Source organism: Dermacentor silvarum, chromosome 11 (genome assembly GCF_013339745.2).
Source record: "Dermacentor silvarum isolate Dsil-2018 chromosome 11, BIME_Dsil_1.4, whole genome shotgun sequence".
NCBI lineage: Eukaryota > Metazoa > Arthropoda > Arachnida > Ixodida > Ixodidae > Dermacentor > Dermacentor silvarum.
In genome coordinates this window covers 56,653,622-56,672,457 of record NC_051164.1, presented here as the reverse complement: position 1 = coordinate 56,672,457, position 18,836 = coordinate 56,653,622, and the positions used below count along the sequence as shown (strand labels likewise).

The window sequence follows — 18,836 nt, the reverse complement described above, 5'->3', positions numbered from 1 at the left end:
TATTCAATAAAAAAAAAACACATTGGTAGTTTGCACGTGTGCCCTCCTTTGCTTCCTCTTCGTCCATGTGTTTTGTGTGCAACCCGCAGTACGCACAGGAGCAACATCTCCAGAGAGTAAACTTCAACCTCTTGTCCCAATGAAAGAATTAGAGAAAGGAGAACCAGGAAAGCAAACCGAGGGAAACAATCTGCATAAACATAACAGTTTCCTTCTGATCATAGAGAGACATACTTTATGTCTCCTTCCCGAAAAACATCACTACTTTAGTGAGGTTTTTCCGGTAGTCAATTGCAAATAATTTAACATAAATAGCTGGTACAAAACTATGGTGGTGTAACCAGAACGTTTTATGGCTGTTTAAAAATTATTTGATTAAAATAGCATGACCGTTCAACGAATGGCGTTTTGTGCTCTAATATAATTACTTTTCCTGCCAGGAAAATTAAAGTCTACATAAATAAAAACGGTGATTTTGTTTCTGCTCTATGCAGTATACAACACAACCTCAATGACAAAAGTAAAATTGTAATGTTAAATGCCCTTGCAACATCGCCGAATGGCGTGTCAGGACCCTTCCAATGGACAAGCTCTCACACGCGCTACGCGAGAAAATTGTTCTCACCAGCGTAATGCTTTCTTTTCTCACAGGGCCAACTACTACGCTAATGGGCGCCAGGTGCGCGGCTACCACATGGTCAACGTGGCTCTGCACTGCGCATGCTCTGTTCTGGTGGCCATCGTCGCACGCTGCGTGATGCGGATACCTGCCCTCCACGCGTGCCTGGCTGCGACGCTGTTCGCTGCTCATCCAGTACACACCGAGGCCGTGAGTCTGCCTGTACTGCTTTGTTAGGTTGTAACATATTTTCGTCAGAGATGACTTTTTTCTGATACTGAACCTTGCCATCGCTCACAGCAGTTATTAAACCGCTCGTAATATCCCCTCGAACAGCCGCCCTCAAATAATTCTCATCCGTCCCACATTAACGAGCAATAGTGAAAATTTCTGACATCTGCCAGACATGTTTCTACAACACTAGTAGTATACATGTATAGTGACGCCTGCAAGCGGCCTACGCCGGCGCTTCAAGACCACTTGCAAAACGTTTTAAACCTAATTGGAATAAACAACTATGCTAAAAGGCTCTAAAGCTCTAAGGCTCTTTTATATTGGCGTACCATGTCAGTAGACAATAATTTTAGATTCTAAGTGAGCTCTGCAATGAGAGGGACATCATGAAGATAGGATGAAATGAGCAACTCGTCATATGAAGAAACACATGAATAAGACGACGTCCTATTGCACCAGTGCTCAGCTGTTGCTGTTACTGATGCTTTTGTTGCTGTTGCTGCTCAGCTGTTGCTGTTGCTCAGCTGATACTCAGCTGTTGCTGCATCTAAGGAACCAGTTAGCATATATGGAATCAAAGTTTGCACATTCTGACGCCCACTCAGCAACCACCAGTCATTCACCACTGGGTGAATCGGATGTATTATGGAAATCGCCTTCTTTCGCTTGAAACAGACTGACAGTATATGAATCCACAGAGGACAAAGCGAAGCCATGCAACTTTATTACACAGACAGAGACTCGGAGTGGCGTTTACACGACTTTATCACCACAATATATGCCGCGAAAACGACTACACCTGCCAGGCATGCGAGACTCAAGAGATTATATCTCACATGTTCTTTCAGTGCACCGATGACAGTCTGCCACTTATTACCACACTGTCTTGATTGTACGACTGACCTCTTCCGGAGCGGTTGATTCAGGGGACGACTACAAATTCCTTCCTTTCGCGAACAGCGTTGGGAGTGTGCGTACTAACTCCGTTTTCTTGCAAATTTTGTCTGTTGATTAAAAGCAGTTTCTTATCAATGTAAATGTAAACTTGTTGGTGCTAACCTGATTTTTTTCGCAAATATGTCCTTGCACTGCAAGTTTAACCAATGTGTGTTTCATCTTCGTTGACTCTTCACGAGGGCGCTACGACAGAATTTGTACCGACCATTTATAAAGCGAAGCTTTCTCATCTCACAGAAATTGTTCGTTAGCTCTTGCTCATGTGTGTAGTACTTCGTTATGCGTCCATCTGTGCTCGTGATGCGCATGCAATTATGTATTGCGGTGGCCCGCCTTCTGACAAGTTCCATCCGCCACTCTTGCGCAGGTGTCCAGCATAGTTGGCCGAGCCGAAGTGCTGTGCTGCCTGTTCTTTCTCCTCTCGTTCCTCTGCTACCACTGGTGAGTCGGCGTTTAAGCGGGCAGTGGTCGTGCACCTTTGGTCGGGCAGCGAAAGTGGGCCTGACGCTATGGACAAGCGGTCATTTGAATGTTACTACTGCATCGTAACACAGAATAAATATAACTATCCAATATTTATTCCGGCCAATATTCCTCGAAAAATAAGACTGTCTAACCGAGCTTGTAATTGGCAGTTCATTTCATGTCGGCATTCATTTTTTGTTTCTATTCTTTCGGGGTCCAGCACAGACCCACATTTTGTTAAATACATTCATCTTCCCGGAGAACTTCTGTTATACTTGTATTCAATGAAACATTTCGTTCAGGTATTTTTACATTTAGAGAAGTGCACGCTCAATGCTTTATTTATTTACGGCAATACTAAACTTGGAATGTTTCTTTTACTGGACCCGGAAACATGCATTTCTCAGCCTATACTTTTCCCGTTGGGTTGCAAGATGTCCTTTGGGTTGCCTGTCAGGCAGAGCTGAGTTACGAAATCGCCTTTGCAAACGCTCATACCATTGACTATATGATCGCTTAGCGCAAAAAAATAACAGCAAGCGCTGTCACAATAGAAATGCGATTTCCAAACTTTCACTACGACTAACCATTATAGGACTGACGTTCAGCGAACATTCAGGATCAAGAACTTACAGCGGTAGAAGAAAGAGAAAAGGCTATGATCTTTTTGATTGATGGATTATTTTTTAATTATTTGTTACATACTGCCGGCCATTTTTTGAGGCCTTAGGCAGGAGTGGGAACAAGAATACAACCAAATACAAGCTCAGTGCACTAAAGCAAAACAAAATCACATAACAAAAGAAAAGAAAACATCAAAGTACACACACGCGCGAATGCGTACACGCGAAGCACAAAAAAAAGTGTCAGCATTGATTCCAATACACAAAATGCTAACATGCGCACGCACTTCAAGTGTGAAGGCGCCTACGGTGCTCAATTTCTGATTGATTTTGGCAATGAATCAATATTTGGCCGGTAAACCACATCAGCAGATAAGGCTTTTCAGTCTGCAATTCTCCGAGGAAAGAAAGATTACATGAACGCGTTAGTCCTGCATTTAAGCTCAGATACCTTTTTTGGGTGAACAGACCGAGTAGAGCGGCTTATGGCAGGCGCTATGAATGCGGATGGATCAGCTATTAACATGTTGTGACATAGTGAATAAAGAAATTTTAACCTGTCATGATACCGCCTTATTTACTTTATTGGCGCAGCTGCTAAGAAAACAACGCAATTTTTTTCGCGATCACCCCCCCCCCCTTTCCTTCGTATGGTAAGTTGGAAAGATGCTCTTCACCGGTAGTGCATCACTGGTGGCCATCCTTGTTCCCTTTAGAACCGCTTTGGCAAAGATAGCGCACTTGTTTATTGAGTTTTGATGATGATGATGATTGTTGGAGTTTTTTTGGCGCAAGGGCCAGATGTGGCCAAAGAGCGCCAAGGCGATGATAATGACTTGTCAGTGGTACATGAATGGTGAATTAGAAGGTTTTTATTGAGTTTTGATGAGTTTCGCAATTATATTGTTTATATATGGAGCTCCGGCGTTTCACTTTTACTGGAGTCTAACGAAAAGAAAGAAAACGTTCACATGACAAGAGGTGTTTTTTTACGATATTGCAATTTTTTGCAGCAAACGGAATGTTTTTTTTGTTTATTGGGCATGAAAGTTTTTTCCTTCCGTTCTTGGTCAGCTTAAATAAGGAAGTTCTGAAGTAAACAACGATACAATCAGACTAAGCATACCGGCTTCTTTTTTTTTTCTTTTTCTGTGACTCCACGCTATCTATATAGGCTGCTTATTTTCTGTATTTGGGAGGAACTTTAATGTTGACGGCAGTTTTACGATAAGCATTTCGTCGTGAGTGTTGCCGATTTTAGGGCCACTAAATATTTTCCAGGGCGTTGCTAAGAAAGGATCCTAAATATATTCACTTTGGCGCGGTAAAGTCCTGCGTCGTTTTCACCCTTTACCTTTTCTCTTTGTTTCCTACTTTTTCTCTCCTCCTTACTGATCCCTTTCTCTCCACAGAGAAAAAATATAGGTGAGTTCAGGACTATATAACTGGGGTGATCGACAAGCTGTCGTGATATGTGACAACACAAGCACAGTGCTTAGATATAAGGTATGAAGCGCACAGTTTGAGCCTGACATCAGAAAGCAGTATAATAAGGACCTGCACCATTCGGCAAGCTCTTATGTGAGTACTGAGAGAAGGGAGTCAACAAAACTAATTTTATTCACTTAACTATGGGCGTTGAAGTTTGCTAGAATTACTAGGAACTACTGATTTTCGTTAGCGTCTTTTCTTTCTGCTAGTATTGAACACAAAAGAAAGTGAGAATGAGACGAAAGCCACCAATCATCAAATGAACCGAAAGAAGGTGTGAAAACGAGTTGAAACGCCCGTCGACAGTTTCCGTCTGATCAATGCGTTCTACATTACTGCGTGTTGGTGAGCGAGCATGAGCTTCTACTTTGCAGCAATGAAAGCATGGTAACAGTGCGCAATGTTTAGAAGTGCACAAAGTTGCTTATGTGCGCACGCGTTTGTTTAGATAAGCTAAACCGAAAGCATAACACGCCTTGGCGCACGCTTTCTCAGCAATCTTGCTAATAGGCTTTCAGGGCTGACGCCGCAGTTTCGTGCATTAGCGCACGCCTCCTGTTCAAGCACAATGGTTTTGTTGAGATATTCCCAAAAAAAGAAAGCCGCACATGTTAGAGACCGCACCTTGCGGGAGTAGAAGCCCCTAATGGACGCCTTAATTCAGGAAATAAGCTTTGGATTTCAAAAGAGCCGAGTGCAGTCTCTACGAGTGAATGCCCGTTATGAGCATTTTCAAGAAAGAGGATTGGCTCTCAGCTATTCGTTTTAGTGCTCTTTCATAAGCGAGAGAGAGAGAGAGAGAGAGAGATGCGTAAGCTGTCTATGGATAAGCCTCGTATGCTAGCTTTGTGCTAGTGCGCCGCAAAGAAGCATAACGATACAACACGCTAAACTCAAAATCTGGCTTTGTGTCCCGTCTCTTCATAAAGGCTAGGCGGCATGGCTTTTTCTTCTTTAGAGCCATCATTCCATAGGTTGCTATTGAAGAAGAAAGCTGAACCTTGCAAGTTCGGATTGGTATGCGGTACCCGGGCTTCTCAAGATGTTGAGGCAGTTGAGAACGCTATTGAAGTCATGCGATTCGAACAACTTTCTCTCGAGAGCATCAGGAGCAAATATAAAGAGAAAATAAAAACATATTATGGTAAATACAGTTTTCTTATATTGCGTTTTCCCTACGAACTACACAGTCATCCACTCATATGAAATTCCTCCTACATGCTCGGTCCTGTACTTTTTTCCTTCAACTCCTGACATTACAGGCAGACGTCATCCGTGTTCATACGTGATTTTTGTTTATGGGAGGAATTTACGAGGATTCTATAGCACACGCTCTCAGTGGTGATAATTCAAAGCAAACGCCAGTACTCTTCACGTCATGAAGCGTTGAAAGCAACACCGCGTTTTCTGAGAGCGACAGGACTGTGACATACCCCCTTCTGTTTTTGCCGTGTTGATCGTTGCGCACACATCCATGTCAATTATTCGATTCACCTCGTATATTTGTTCCCTGTCTTGCGCTTTTCCGAGATAACAGTCAAAACGCATCATATTTATTTTACCATCCTTGGCCTTTTTATTTCCGTACTCGTTGTGACTTTTAGGCCAAGACTGTCTAATAGGTACAGGACTGCAACTGTTACACGATTAAAAAGATGAGTTAATATCAGGCTTCCTTCTTTCTGCTCTGCATGTCTGACGATAATTTATTCGTCAACTTACTGTCCGTGGTCCCAATTCTATTAATGATCTCTTCATTCTCGCGCAAGCAATCCGTAGCATGCACTGACAATGGTTCATTCAAATGAGACCATAGCCCCTTTCCCCTCGTGTTTCAAGCCCACGTCTTCTGTTGTTCATTGCGAGGCTACACCTGCAAACATCGCGAATTGTGTAATGGAATTCGAAGCGCCTAATTATCAGGATCGTAATTGCCCAGAAAAGCATCAGGAATGGGCGTCCGAAATGGGAAACTCCCCACTTTATTGATTATGTATCTGCCTCCCTAGAACTTTTAACCCCTTTCTGTTCACGTCGTGCTCTTTAATATATTACGAAATTTTTATATTGTGTTTGTCGCAAGTAGGATGAAATCGCAGTATTGTCTTGAATTCCGAGAAATACACTGTAATCATTCTTCACTGACGCAGCTGCCAATCCAGTCGTGGCAAAGGAGGTCACGGAAGGTCGATGTGGCTCGCAGCCTGCGGTCTGTGTGCCGTATGCGCGCTGCTCTCCAAGGAGCAAGGCATCACCGTGCTGCCGCTCTGCATGGCCCTGAGGTTCCGCGCACTAGTCGTTGATTCTACGACTCCAGAACGACAGATGCAGTGCCATACGTCCCACCGACGACGGTGGTAAGTTGTTGCTGCGCTATTTGCAAAACCAGTTCCCTCTGGTTTGCAAGCTACCAGCATGCACTACACACTACATGGCGATAACGCGTGGACGCACTGCCACCTGCTCGCACTTAAACTCTTAATTCCGCTCCACGTAGGTTACATAATGAAATCGAACATATTTTCGAGACTGTTCCACTTACTGAATGAGACCTACGCGAAGCAAGTCTCCTTGAGCGTCGAGCTTCCTACCGCAGTTACTGTATATCCCTCCTTATTATGGTTGCACCGAAGTCTCATTAAATAAAACGAACATCATATTCTTGTTCAGAACAGGTTCCACCAACTAAGCGGAACATATTTCTAAGTAAGTTCAACATACCCTCTTACACTTATGCGGAACGATGTTAATAGTGTACAGTGAGCTACAGGTACACAGGCGAGGGAGAAAGAGAATTGAGTCTGGGTCGGGTAGGCCTGTCACTTCTGAAGGACTACAAAAAGAACGCAAGAATTGACGTAATGTCACAGGTTGTTAGAAGGAATTAGCGAGCTGTGGTCCAATACAAATTCGCAGCTTCACCAACGACGATGGCTAACAATATACTGCTAAAAACAACGCCGTGGCTCGTCAATTAGGCATGAGGGCGTATTTTCGTATTTTTCCATAACTTATGAAATCATACGCTGACGCACATCGGGGGTTCGGCAAGCGTAACGCAAGACAAGGACACTATAAAGGAAAGGAGAACACCATTTTGTCATTTTTGTCCCTTAATAGCCTAGCTAACTACCGCGGTAAGAATCTCGGGGTTGACATTTATTCGCTTCTATATCTGAAAGTTTTCATAGCCTGTCCTATGATATAAAAGTGTTGGTTTTCCTTTTAACTTTTCTCCATCCTATTTTGGATAGGGAGGTATGGGCCAGCGCAACTGATAGAACATTTAAATAATGAAGCTCTTAGCAGGATCGTACTGAAATGAACGCTTTGATACACAGCTAAATAAAATGTTTCCCTTGAGCTTCCACGGCGAACATTGTTTTCCATTGTGAACAACGGACCCGTGCGGGCTGAGAAACGTTGTTTTTGTGATTTGATTATAGTATTGGCGAGTGTTTGTTTTAATGTACTCATGTTCCACCCTCGCCATACGGGTTACCGTGGAAATATTGTTTAGTCTCGTATGACTTCGTGTAGTAAATAAATAGTGGGACGGGCATACAGTATGCTGACAGCTGAGAGAGAAAGAAAGAAGGAAAAGAAAAAGCAGAGAAGTCAACCAAAGTAGCCTGCGGTTTAATTGCTACCCTAAACTGGAGGTAAGAGAAAGTGGGAATAGAAAGAGGAAAGAGGGAGAGAGTCTACGCTATGTGTACACGCTGCACTGTGTTTAGCGAATCGTCATTGCACCAAAGTGACATACAGTGCTAATGAATTACTTGCCCATGCCTTGAAAAGCTTCACTTAACCGGACACAATATATTCAAAGTACCACAACCAACTGGAGTCGTCAATCGAGCCTTCGAATAGCTCATTATTTGTGAATTCGAGAAATGGTAACGGCCGGTCTCAACTCGATAGAACAATTTTAAGAAGGAACCGGCTCTAAGTGTTTAACATGAAGTCTGCACTGCTGTCTTGCTTCATGGTACCTACAGTCGAGGAAACAGTTCATCTCTTTGAATTCTCATAATCGGTGAGCGGAACATCATGCTTGAGGTCAGGCATAAAATCGGAGCATGATTTAGTATTTCATGAAGGAAATTTCAAAACACACACGTATGTCTAGTTCTTTTGCAAGCACAGCTTTGATGGCCTTAAAATAAATTTCAGGCCAATCTGCAGACACTGCGTGCGAGATACGGTCTACCGATGCTTCTGGGATCGTGACCTTGCCGCCCTTGCGGCATTGGTAAGTGGAACTTTTTCTCATTTACTTGCGTTGAAATGTTCAATAGAAAAAATAGACGCTCACTGGAAAACTGCGGTGCAGCATGTGAACGTAAAAGGCTAGACGTCTGAAGGGATAGTGGAACTGCAACTTCTGGAGGCGTAGGTAAATGTTCTGATGTTGCAGGATAAAGCTATTTCGTGAGCATGATAGAAAGAAAAAAAGTACCGAACTCTGAGATTTTCTCCTTTAACATTGGAAAACTGGAAAGCTCTCGAGTAATGTTGTTTGTGTCAATGATATACATCTACGGAGGGTGCAGAAAAACACTAGCGAAGTAAGCTCAGTGGCTATGTCGTTGCGCTGCTGAGCGCGATGTCGAGGGTTCGATTCCGGCCGCAGTGGCCACACCCCGATGAAGGCGGAATGCAAAAACGCTGGTGTACTGTGCATTGGGCTCACTTCAAAGAACCCCAGATGGTCAAAATCATTCCGGAGTTCCGCCAATACGGCGTGCCTCGTAATCAAATTGTGGTTTGCGCAAGTAAAACTGCAGAATTTACTTTAGGGTGCATGAGAACCCAGTATTTCATGAAAGTCTAGCAATTACCTTTCTTTTCGATGCCAACAGCCCTCGCATGCCGAAGTGAAAGAAGCTCGCACACGGGAACATCAAGTCTAGAACGAGGCTTCCTAGGTCGTCGTTTGTTTACCACCGCCACCACCCGATGAAACATGTTCGACAAAGTTTGCGACAATGAATTCACGTACCGCCGTCTATATCTGTCACTAGTGGGCGAGAATGTACGCTACGAACTCTAATGTGCCTGGAACCCCGCTATGCAAACGCAGTGGTGCCCACGTTGAGCTCACTGCTGGCGCGTTTTGTTAACAAAGCGTCGTCGCGTTCATTCCTGACTGCGTTATGACTGCGTTCATTTCTGACTGCGTTATGGCCGCACAGTAATCAAGGCCGGAATGCGGTCCCTGTGGTTCGCGCTTTGATATGTACATGGAGCGCAATGCAGTACTGATTACTGCGCAGGTGTCGTGCTGCGCGAAATGGTCATGGCAACGCCGAGGCTGCGATACGGTGGAAATACATATTCGTGTAGTCGCAGGCCAAGCGCTTTCACTCGCCGTCACAGGGTTGCCGGAATCACGCAGTTTCTGCCTCGCTGATGGCTTTGCGAGATGGACGCTCTAAAAACGCTTTACGCGGAAGTGGTATGGTCATTTTTTGATGCGCACTTGAAAATGTTCTGCATTTTTTTTCTCTTCTTATTAGACTTCACTAAAGCACTGCTGAGCAACTCAGTTTGCAAAACTCACGCTAAATGCATACTTTAAATTGTTCTTGTGAAGTGGCCAAAAACCTGCACTTCATATGACAGGATTAGGAAAGACGAATAATATAATATGATGCTCGGAAAATAGATGCATCGTGGGAAAATTACAACGACATAATTTATTCGCTGGAATTGTTGCAGTGAAAAGCTTTTGTATTAGGTTCAGATTAAGGGATTGAACGTGACCCAGAAGTCAAATTGGCGCGAACAAATCCAATGAACTCGAAATTAGAATGGCGAACAAGGTTTTGGAATAACTGGCGTCAACATAATAAAATGCGAAAATCGGTACACACACCTTTTGACCCGACGACCTTCCCCAACCCTATTGAAAATCCGAGCATTGCCCATCATGAATATTATGCTGCGCATGCTGCAAAATGTGCTGGGCATGCTGGAAAATGTGCTGTGCATGATGAAATATGTGCTGGGCATGGTGGAAGTTCTTTATAGTCGAGTCCAGACGCTAGCCCAAAGCATGGTACGCTAAGAGGGACAGCGTCCTCGCCTGTGGAGCAGGCCAGGCAGTCATTTGTCTCCGACGACCTATAGTGACTTCCACAGGATACTGAGCCGTCTCTCTCGCTATTTAAAATATATAGCCGCACACTGAGGTCGAAAATTATAAAGACAACTAATACAAAGTTATCACGTATTCCAGGAGGGTTAATTGATAGGAAGTGAACCGCAATTGAGTTGTGCATGCGACCGTGCGCTTGCCGCAGTAAATTCAATCATTCCACGTTACGCTAGGATAATCCGCCAGTCGCAGTATAACCACACTGTTCAGTAGAACGTGTCTGTTGCTAGGTTAAAAATCAAAAACAAAATGTAGTGCTTGCACTTTCTATGCGCGTGCGCGTGTGAGACAAACGTACTATCGCAGCCATTTATACAAATGCACCAGAAAACGCATCAATTCTGCGCCATTCTAAAGTACGTCACGGTATTCAGCAGCGCAATTTATTATATACGAGAACAGCTGTGGAAACAATGTTTTTGTATAGGAATTTGCTCGTTGTGACATATAACAAACAAATGTAGTGAATGATTTGTGGCGGAAGGACAAAACATGTAATCCCTTCTTGCTGCGCGCACTTGCTATATGCGCGCGCGTGTGTGTGTGGTATTTGTATGTGTGCTAGATAATCTCCGTAAACTTCTCTATTCCTTACAGCAGGATACACATTTTGTGAGAAACAAGTTGGAAGGCAATTCAACCTCCATTTGAACTCTATGAAGGACAAAACCTTCTAGACCTAGGTGTGCGCGGGAATGGGGCGGAGGCACTGCGCACAGCCCTTTATGACGTAAAGCCTCGCGTGAGGGCAGTAGGAGGGGCGTCAGACTGCCTAACGTTTTTTTTTTTTCATTTATATGGAGACTCCAAGCGGCTTTCTGCAGTCGTCGTCACAGTCGCCGTCGCAGTCGCCGTCGCTGTGAGGTTCCGTATACAGTCCAAGGGCGATAAAATCGTCGGTGCGCGCCTTATGCTATATGTGCGAGTGAAAGCGTGCGAGGGACGCGCGCTTTCACGGAGAGCGAACACGCGGTGGAGAGCGAACGCGACGTCTTCCATCGTGCGAAAGGCCGTGGGGCGATGGGAGGGAGGGGATGAGAGGCGACGTTTAGCCGCGGCACCAAATGCGTATCTTGCGACCGGGCGCAAGGGGAACTGGCGTCTCAATTTCCCACATGAAAGGAGGAAAGCGGGGAAGGCAGCTCGGGAAGGAGGGGGCGCGGCTTCTACTCTGCCAGCCACTGCGTACTTGTACTTTGCGCTGCTGAGGGCTGTAGCGCGCACAATATCTTGAAAGCGATCTCCACACGGCTCTTACCTTCGAATCCGCTGTGCTGTCGCCGCTCAGTTTCTGTTGAAGCGATAAACCGCACGAACTTTAAGTCACTGCTGCCGCGCGCTTGCTCACGCCAGCGTTTTGACAGTGGTTGTCTGCGGCCATCGAGTGTGATCTATTCGTGTTTGCTTGTGCGCGCTGACACTACGCTTATTAACTCAGTTAGTAAGCGAATGTGTCCAAGTTTATGCAGCCGATAAAACTACTATCCTTACTCCGTATAGCTAGCTATCTATTAGTAAATATGCTATCGCAATTGATGCTTCGCCTTTCGGGCGAAACTGCGACTTTTTTTATTTCACTAATTTCAATATCGCCCTATACTGTTAGACTGCACTATCTTCTCGATAGGCCCACATGTTTACGTCTGATTACTTATTACTTTTAATAAAATCTGGGTGTTTATGTGCCAATACTATGATACGATTCTGAGGCAAAGCCTAGTTGGGGAAAAGCATTCATGGCGTAAACGTTACCGTTTCGGCCCTCTGTGCGAGAGACGCTCTGTTCGAAGCAGGGCGACGGCCAATTTCGTATAAAGGAAGCGCAGGCGCACGTAGAAAAACGAGAAGATTTAATATCGACGTGTCGGACGGGGTCCTGCCTTCATCACGAGTGATGAAGGCCGGACCCCGGCCGACACGTCGATATTACATGTTTTTCTTTCTTTTCTACGTGCGCCCCCACTTCTTTTCATTTATTAAACACCGGATCCGAAAAAATACTCCCTTCATATATATATATATATATATATATATATATATATATATCATATTCGGAACATCACGATGACAAATGGCTCCACTGGCATATACCCAGTGCACATTAGGGCGCAGATTTTAACGCGATAGCGTTAAGCGCCCCGTGTCGCAGAAAATCCGGCGTCGGCGTCGGCGTGGATGTCGGCGTCCGTGGCGGAGAAAATCATCCCGAACCGACCGCGCAGGCCCTCCGCGTGGCGCAAGTTGTTAGCGAAAGAGAACATCATGCCGAACCACCCCGACCGCGCAGGACGTCCACGTGGTGCAAGGTTTGGTGCACAAAAATTGAATTTATGAAGTGAAATCCGTCAAAAAAATGGTAAAGTACGACTTAACGACAATCTACGGACATGGCGGCGTCGGATTGTAATTTTAATGTACGAGAAAACATAATTCTGTTACGAGAAAACTCAAACACAAACCCCTGTTCCAGCATTTCTACCATACCAACACCGGCACGCTCGGGTAGTTTACTTGCGAAAATCCTATCCAGATGGCGCTCGCATCCTCTGCAGGTCAAATTGGGACTTCGCCTGCCCAGTGCGTTTTGGACACGCGCGCGCGTTGGTATAATACCAAACAATTAATAAAATAAAAAAATGTGATAGGGCCTTCACATTTTAATAAAATACGACTTATATTGCCCCTGGCAAAACGTCTTTCTAGCAATGCGTTTTTCTTTAAACGTGAAGCCGACATTAATGTGATCGGTGTAAGCTTGGTCTTTGTAAGCAGGCTTTGCCACTGTTCAGTGTTGTAGTGAAGCCCACTGAAAGAAAAATGCGATGCGAACGGGGCCCGGTAACGCTGTCGCGTTCCACTCTTAAAGGCGAAGCTTAAGCATCCTTCAATATTTTGAGCATGAAGCACTGCCTTTTTTAAAGCGAAGCTTCCTTAGCCCGCTATCGCGGGTTTTGCGTGTCTACCTGGCTCCTGGGTGCTGTGTGCTGTTAGGTCAAAAGAGAAGTTTATTAGACTTTAAGGAACATATGACATCAACAGAGGTCAGTAATTCGCGACAGTGACATCAGCAAGAGACATGAAAACGAGGCTCTAATTGAAAGGAACCTAATACAAAAAGTCCATATTGCACACATCAGTTTGAAGGACAGTTCAGGAATAAAAGTTCTAAGGGCACAAACAGAATTTTCAAGCATGGCCTCTATCTCGGCGAGTATATTTGAGAATATATTGGCGAATCCTAAATGAAACTACCAGCGACGTGGCTAATACAACCATTGTATGCTGACCAAGTATGCAGATAATAATTATGATTATTATATTTAATAAATTCCTACACAAAACCCTGATCATAGAATGTCGGCTGACGGGTTAATAAAGCACACCATCACAAATAAATAAATCATACCGATCAATTATTGGAATGGTGAATAGTATTTACAGGATTCTTCGATTTACTGTAATTGATTTCATTTAGCCAGTAAGTATGTGCATATGCCCATTGTTGGCCAATCCTCGAGAATGATAGTGTCCCACTACGATTACTACATAAAACTTGGAGGACGCACAAGCTTCGCATTTAAGAGTGCAACGCGATAGCATTCATAGATGCCTGACTGCTGTTCACGCTTGCCGGCAACTGCAGCTTATGTAACCGTAATGTTTACCTGCAAACACTGGCGGCGACCGCTATGCACGAAGGCGAGCTTTTTGGTTCTTTTTTTTTTCTTCCCCCGCACGGCGGGTGCCGCCGCTGCCGCAGATGCGCGGAGGCGAGCGCCATCTGGTTGGTATTGCAAGAAACTGAGCGAGGCGCCCCGCTCCCACCAAGTTAAACGGCAACTGGAATAGGGGTTTGTGTTTGAGTTTCCGCGTAACAGAATTATGTTTTCTCGTATATTAAAATTACAGTCCGACGATATAACGTCTGTACGTTGTGTGTGTGTCATACCCTATGAATTTTCTCACCGATTTTACTTGCAGAAATTCAGTTAAGTAACGCCTATGCGCCACGCGGAGGGCCTGCGTTGTTCGGGATGCGTGGTTCGGTATGAGCTTTCTCTAACGGACAACGCCGCCGACACCGACACCGGAATTTTTTTGCGACACGGGGCCCTTAACGCTATTGCGGTAAAACCTGAACGTTTCGAATCGGCTCACAGATATGCATAAGGCACATCTATTTGTTAATAAAATGGCGTATTATACTTCGTGGAGTGTTTGACGTTATTTCTTTTTAGCCACTGGGTATGTTACATTGGAAATATGGCCGTTCCCTATCGTCCAGAAGGGATATGCCCCACAATGACACGAGAGGTACATAGTTCCTAAATGTTGCTTGACAGGTGTCGTACTTTAGGTGCATACACCTGTCATCGCCATTCTTCCCTCAACAAGCATAACACGTCGCCTTCGTCTTTGCGACATCGCTGCTCGTTCGTATAACACAGTGCATCCGCCTGAATTGTAGTTTTGCGTTTCGGCATACCTTGTGAAAGATGCAGTGCATAAACATAAAATTGCATGACAATAAAATTGGGACCTTGTGATGGATAAAGAAAAACATTTTGAAGGTTATTCGTTGCATAGCGTGAAAGTAAACAACATTGTACGCATCACCGTTTATTAAAAAGAACTTAACTAACCGCGTTACTAAAGCTTCGCGTCGCATAGTTTCCAGCGTGTGCGCTCGGTCTCTGTAAGTTTTTATAATTTTTTTTAATTTCTAGAACATAACACGCAAATTTGGGCGCCTCTCGCTGGTCTAGTCGTTATCTCGCTTCTCCATGAAGCAACCGTTGGTGGGTGTGTTATCATTCTGGGAACATAACTTAGAATTGCCACTTCCTGCAGTTAGGCTGTGGTCGTATGCCTAAAAAACATAAATGCCACAGCGCGGGTGCAGGATAAGTTGAGAGAAAAGATAAAATAGTGGATGTAGATGTTCTGAAAGCGTCCAGAGCGCCGACTAAATCTAAAAAAAAAGTAGTTTCGCAATTGTGAGCCTGAGCGATAACGATGCAAAGATTCTAATGAAATGCCCAAAGTTGCGTTTCTTCCTGCCAAGGTATGTTTGTGTTAAAAATAAAAATAAAGAAGGAGAGCAGATAAAGCAGTTGCGTTCACGGTGCAGGCTCTGAGCTTGTCATTGATGGAAGGGTCTTGTCGACGCCTCCAGATGGAAGGCTTGCGCTTGCAGTTCGCGTGCGGACTCGTCGGGCAGTCGGCATGGGCTGGTTGATTGCAACAACTCAGTCAGATAGACATGCGACATTTTCTAATTAGCCCGCATTGTTTTACGGTGGTAGTTAAGTAGCCTTCTTGCTGCAAATTGGAAAATTTCCATTATAAGTGCTACCCCGCTCAATACCGCAATTATTGAAATGCTAAGAAGTTATTCACTGGGCGGAACCACCTACACAGCAAGCCAACCGTTGCCAGAATACGTTTCCGACATGTCCTGATCTTCTAAAAGCGTTTAAAACAGTGAAGCGAACATTTTATCGTAATATGTAAACGGCGTATCGTGCCTTCACAGCTCTTTGTACGGTGTCGTTTGCTCACAGAAAAGTGTCACTACCGGCGAAGTACGGAGGAATGGTGTCTGCGATGCAAATGCCCTGTTTCCTTTCACGAAAGTCGCCTTCACGCTCACATAAGCAATGGATGCCGATCAATAGCAGACGGAGTACGGTACCAGGTGCAAATTAGTGCCTCGTTTCACATCGATCGTATGCGGGCTCCGGAGAGGTGGTGGCACAAAGCACAGCAGTAGCTATTGTTTTTCTGGTGTTTCTCTTGATGAGCAACGTTTCTTTGCGCGTGCGTGTGCATGCTTGCTTACTTGATTGCTTGCGTGCGTATACATGCGTATGCGGGAATGAAGCATGATAACTTTGGCGCCTACGTTCGTGTGATAACACTCGGAGCAGAATCTCCCATTCGCGACACACTCACTCGGAGTGTTTTCAGTTCCTGCGCACTTGCGGTGGCTATAGCGCCTTCTGTTAGGGAACGGTGCCCGCACTCGTCGTTCGGAAAATGGCTTACGCCTTTCCGTTATGTGCTCTCGCAATTGCAGGTGATGGCCATTATTATTGTTTGAAAGCCAGAAAGGATTACAATGTATCCTATACTGTTTCCTGCACATGCTGCACAATAAAATCCGTACCGTTAGAACAAGAAGGCTCGGCGGACATCTTAGTGACACGCTCTTCTAATCAGCTCATAGGCTAGTAACCAACACGCTCCAAGTGATTCCTTATTTTCACGTGGGGCTCTTGCACACGAAAGTTATTCGCCATATCGCGCAATTATTACAGTAAGCGGGTGCGTGAGGCTCGTATCATTAAAGATGACACACACGCATGAACGATTTACTCTCGGTAACCTATTCTTTTATTATGAAGCGAAAGCTAAGACGGTGGAGCTTGTGCACGCGTATTCGTAGACAGTGTATTCAATGTACACAGTGTAGGCAAGTTTTACACCGATTTAGGTTTTGATTTCTTTGACCTTGCGTGGCTCTTTTGCTTTAGAGAAGGCAGACAGTTTTCTTGGCGTAAACTTGTCAAGCTAATCGATGTTTATACATATCCAATACACATATGTGTCGAGTTCCGACCGGTGGTGAACGGCATCCTGCGTCGCAGCCCCGTGGCGGCAGTATGATCTTGGCATCGGTTAGGACTATAGGACGCTTAACCGACGCCGGCGTCTGCAGAGTAGGCGCAGCATAAATCAGCTCACTGAATTTTTTGAACGTGCCGACGTTTGTGACTTCTAGATGCTTTCGCTTGGTGTTTTAGTTTTGTGTGCTTCGACAGCATTTTTGCTGCTGAAGTTGGTCATCAGTCTCTCAGCATAGCTGCAGTCGGGACTGCGTGCGACGAACACTCACCGTAACGCGCAGGCGCCAATTTGCCTTTGAGAAATGCGTAAAAAGTGCGATGGTCTCAGGTGTGCGAAATATCCAAAGGGGAAACGAAAAATGCAATAACTTGTCAAAAACAAAACAATATTGTTCTCTATTTTCGACGTAAGTAAACGTCAAGAAAAGTGCGGGACTGCTCCAGCAGCGGTGCAAGAGACGCACTTTGGTGCCATAGCTTTCGCTTCATACCAAGAGAAAAAAAGTTGTTCGCGAGTTGCAATCATCATCATCAGCCGATATTTATGTGCACTGCAGTACTTTCTCTTGCGATCTCCAATTGCCCCTGTTGTGCGTTAGCTGGTTATAAGTTGTGTCCGCAAATTTGCTAATTTCATCACACAACTCCTGATAATGGCGCTCTAAAATTCCGATCAGCATTGCAGAAGATGATTCGCCACAAATAATAAAGCAATAATCCCGAACCAAGCATTCTTTAGGCTGCTCGACAATGCAGCTAAAATGTTTTTAGTTTTTAGCTGAGGCTGGAGCGTTATGGAGAACACATTGAGCCATTGCACCAAGAGGAGTGGTAACAGACAAGTGCGAGCGTCACTAACGAAGCCAAATTATGATATCAAAGCAAACATGAGGCACAAGCCAAGATGATCTGCATAGGCAATGAGTGAGAATGGCAACGAGGGAGGCAATGAGTGAATATGTACAAAGCATGGAACTGCATGGGTATACAAAGGTTATGCTACATGCGTGGTAGGTCATAACGAAAGATGTAGCAAAATACGTACACAGGGATATATATATATAGCAATAAATTATTCGGTTACACAGTTATGTTTAACAACGAATGGGCTAAATGATGAGAGATCTTTTCGAAATTTGCGCATGAGGTAATTTTCGAATAGTGCCTGTAAGACCATTGTAGAGTGGAACTGTCGATGGTAAACAAAGGAATATTTTAACCTCTCAAAGCGTGATCAGAATGGTATAAAGTTAAGACCACGAGTGCTTCGAATGGCACAAACCCAACCGGCGCCGTAATGACCCATAACCCGTGTAATGTGTTATGCAAGGTGACAAGGCGTTCTTTCGTACGTCTGTGTACAAATGTGTTGAGCGATAAGTCACGGGGTTGTGATGGAAGGCAAAAGTGATGGTCATACCTGCTATAGATAAATGTTATTGCGTTATTTCGAAAAAATTCCCGCTTGTTAGCGTCACTTTCTATTTGGCACACTGGACACACTATGCTGTGTCTCCGATTGCTTTACACTTTAGGAGGACTAACTGTTGAGCCAGTTGCTACGGGGTGTGTCTTGGTGTAATTGACTCGCGCTTATTTTTAGAGTCAACAGGCGTTACGTTGCTTTTTTTTCTTCTTGTCTTCAAGCATCTGGA

The 18,836-nt window shown here is 44.6% G+C and overlaps 1 protein-coding gene across 1 annotated transcript in view; it reads left to right on the top strand.

Annotated features, from left to right (window-relative positions):
- Window positions 1–18,836, top strand: part of LOC119432602 (protein O-mannosyl-transferase TMTC1-like) — a 101,263-nt gene that overhangs the window by 51,004 nt on the left and 31,423 nt on the right. Inside the window, exons 2-5 of the mRNA XM_037699763.2 lie at window positions 652–829; window positions 2,178–2,251; window positions 6,540–6,746; window positions 8,566–8,644. Of these exons, the coding sequence (XP_037555691.1) occupies window positions 652–829; window positions 2,178–2,251; window positions 6,540–6,746; window positions 8,566–8,644 (538 nt within the window). The remainder of the gene's footprint in view (window positions 1–651; window positions 830–2,177; window positions 2,252–6,539; window positions 6,747–8,565; window positions 8,645–18,836) is intronic.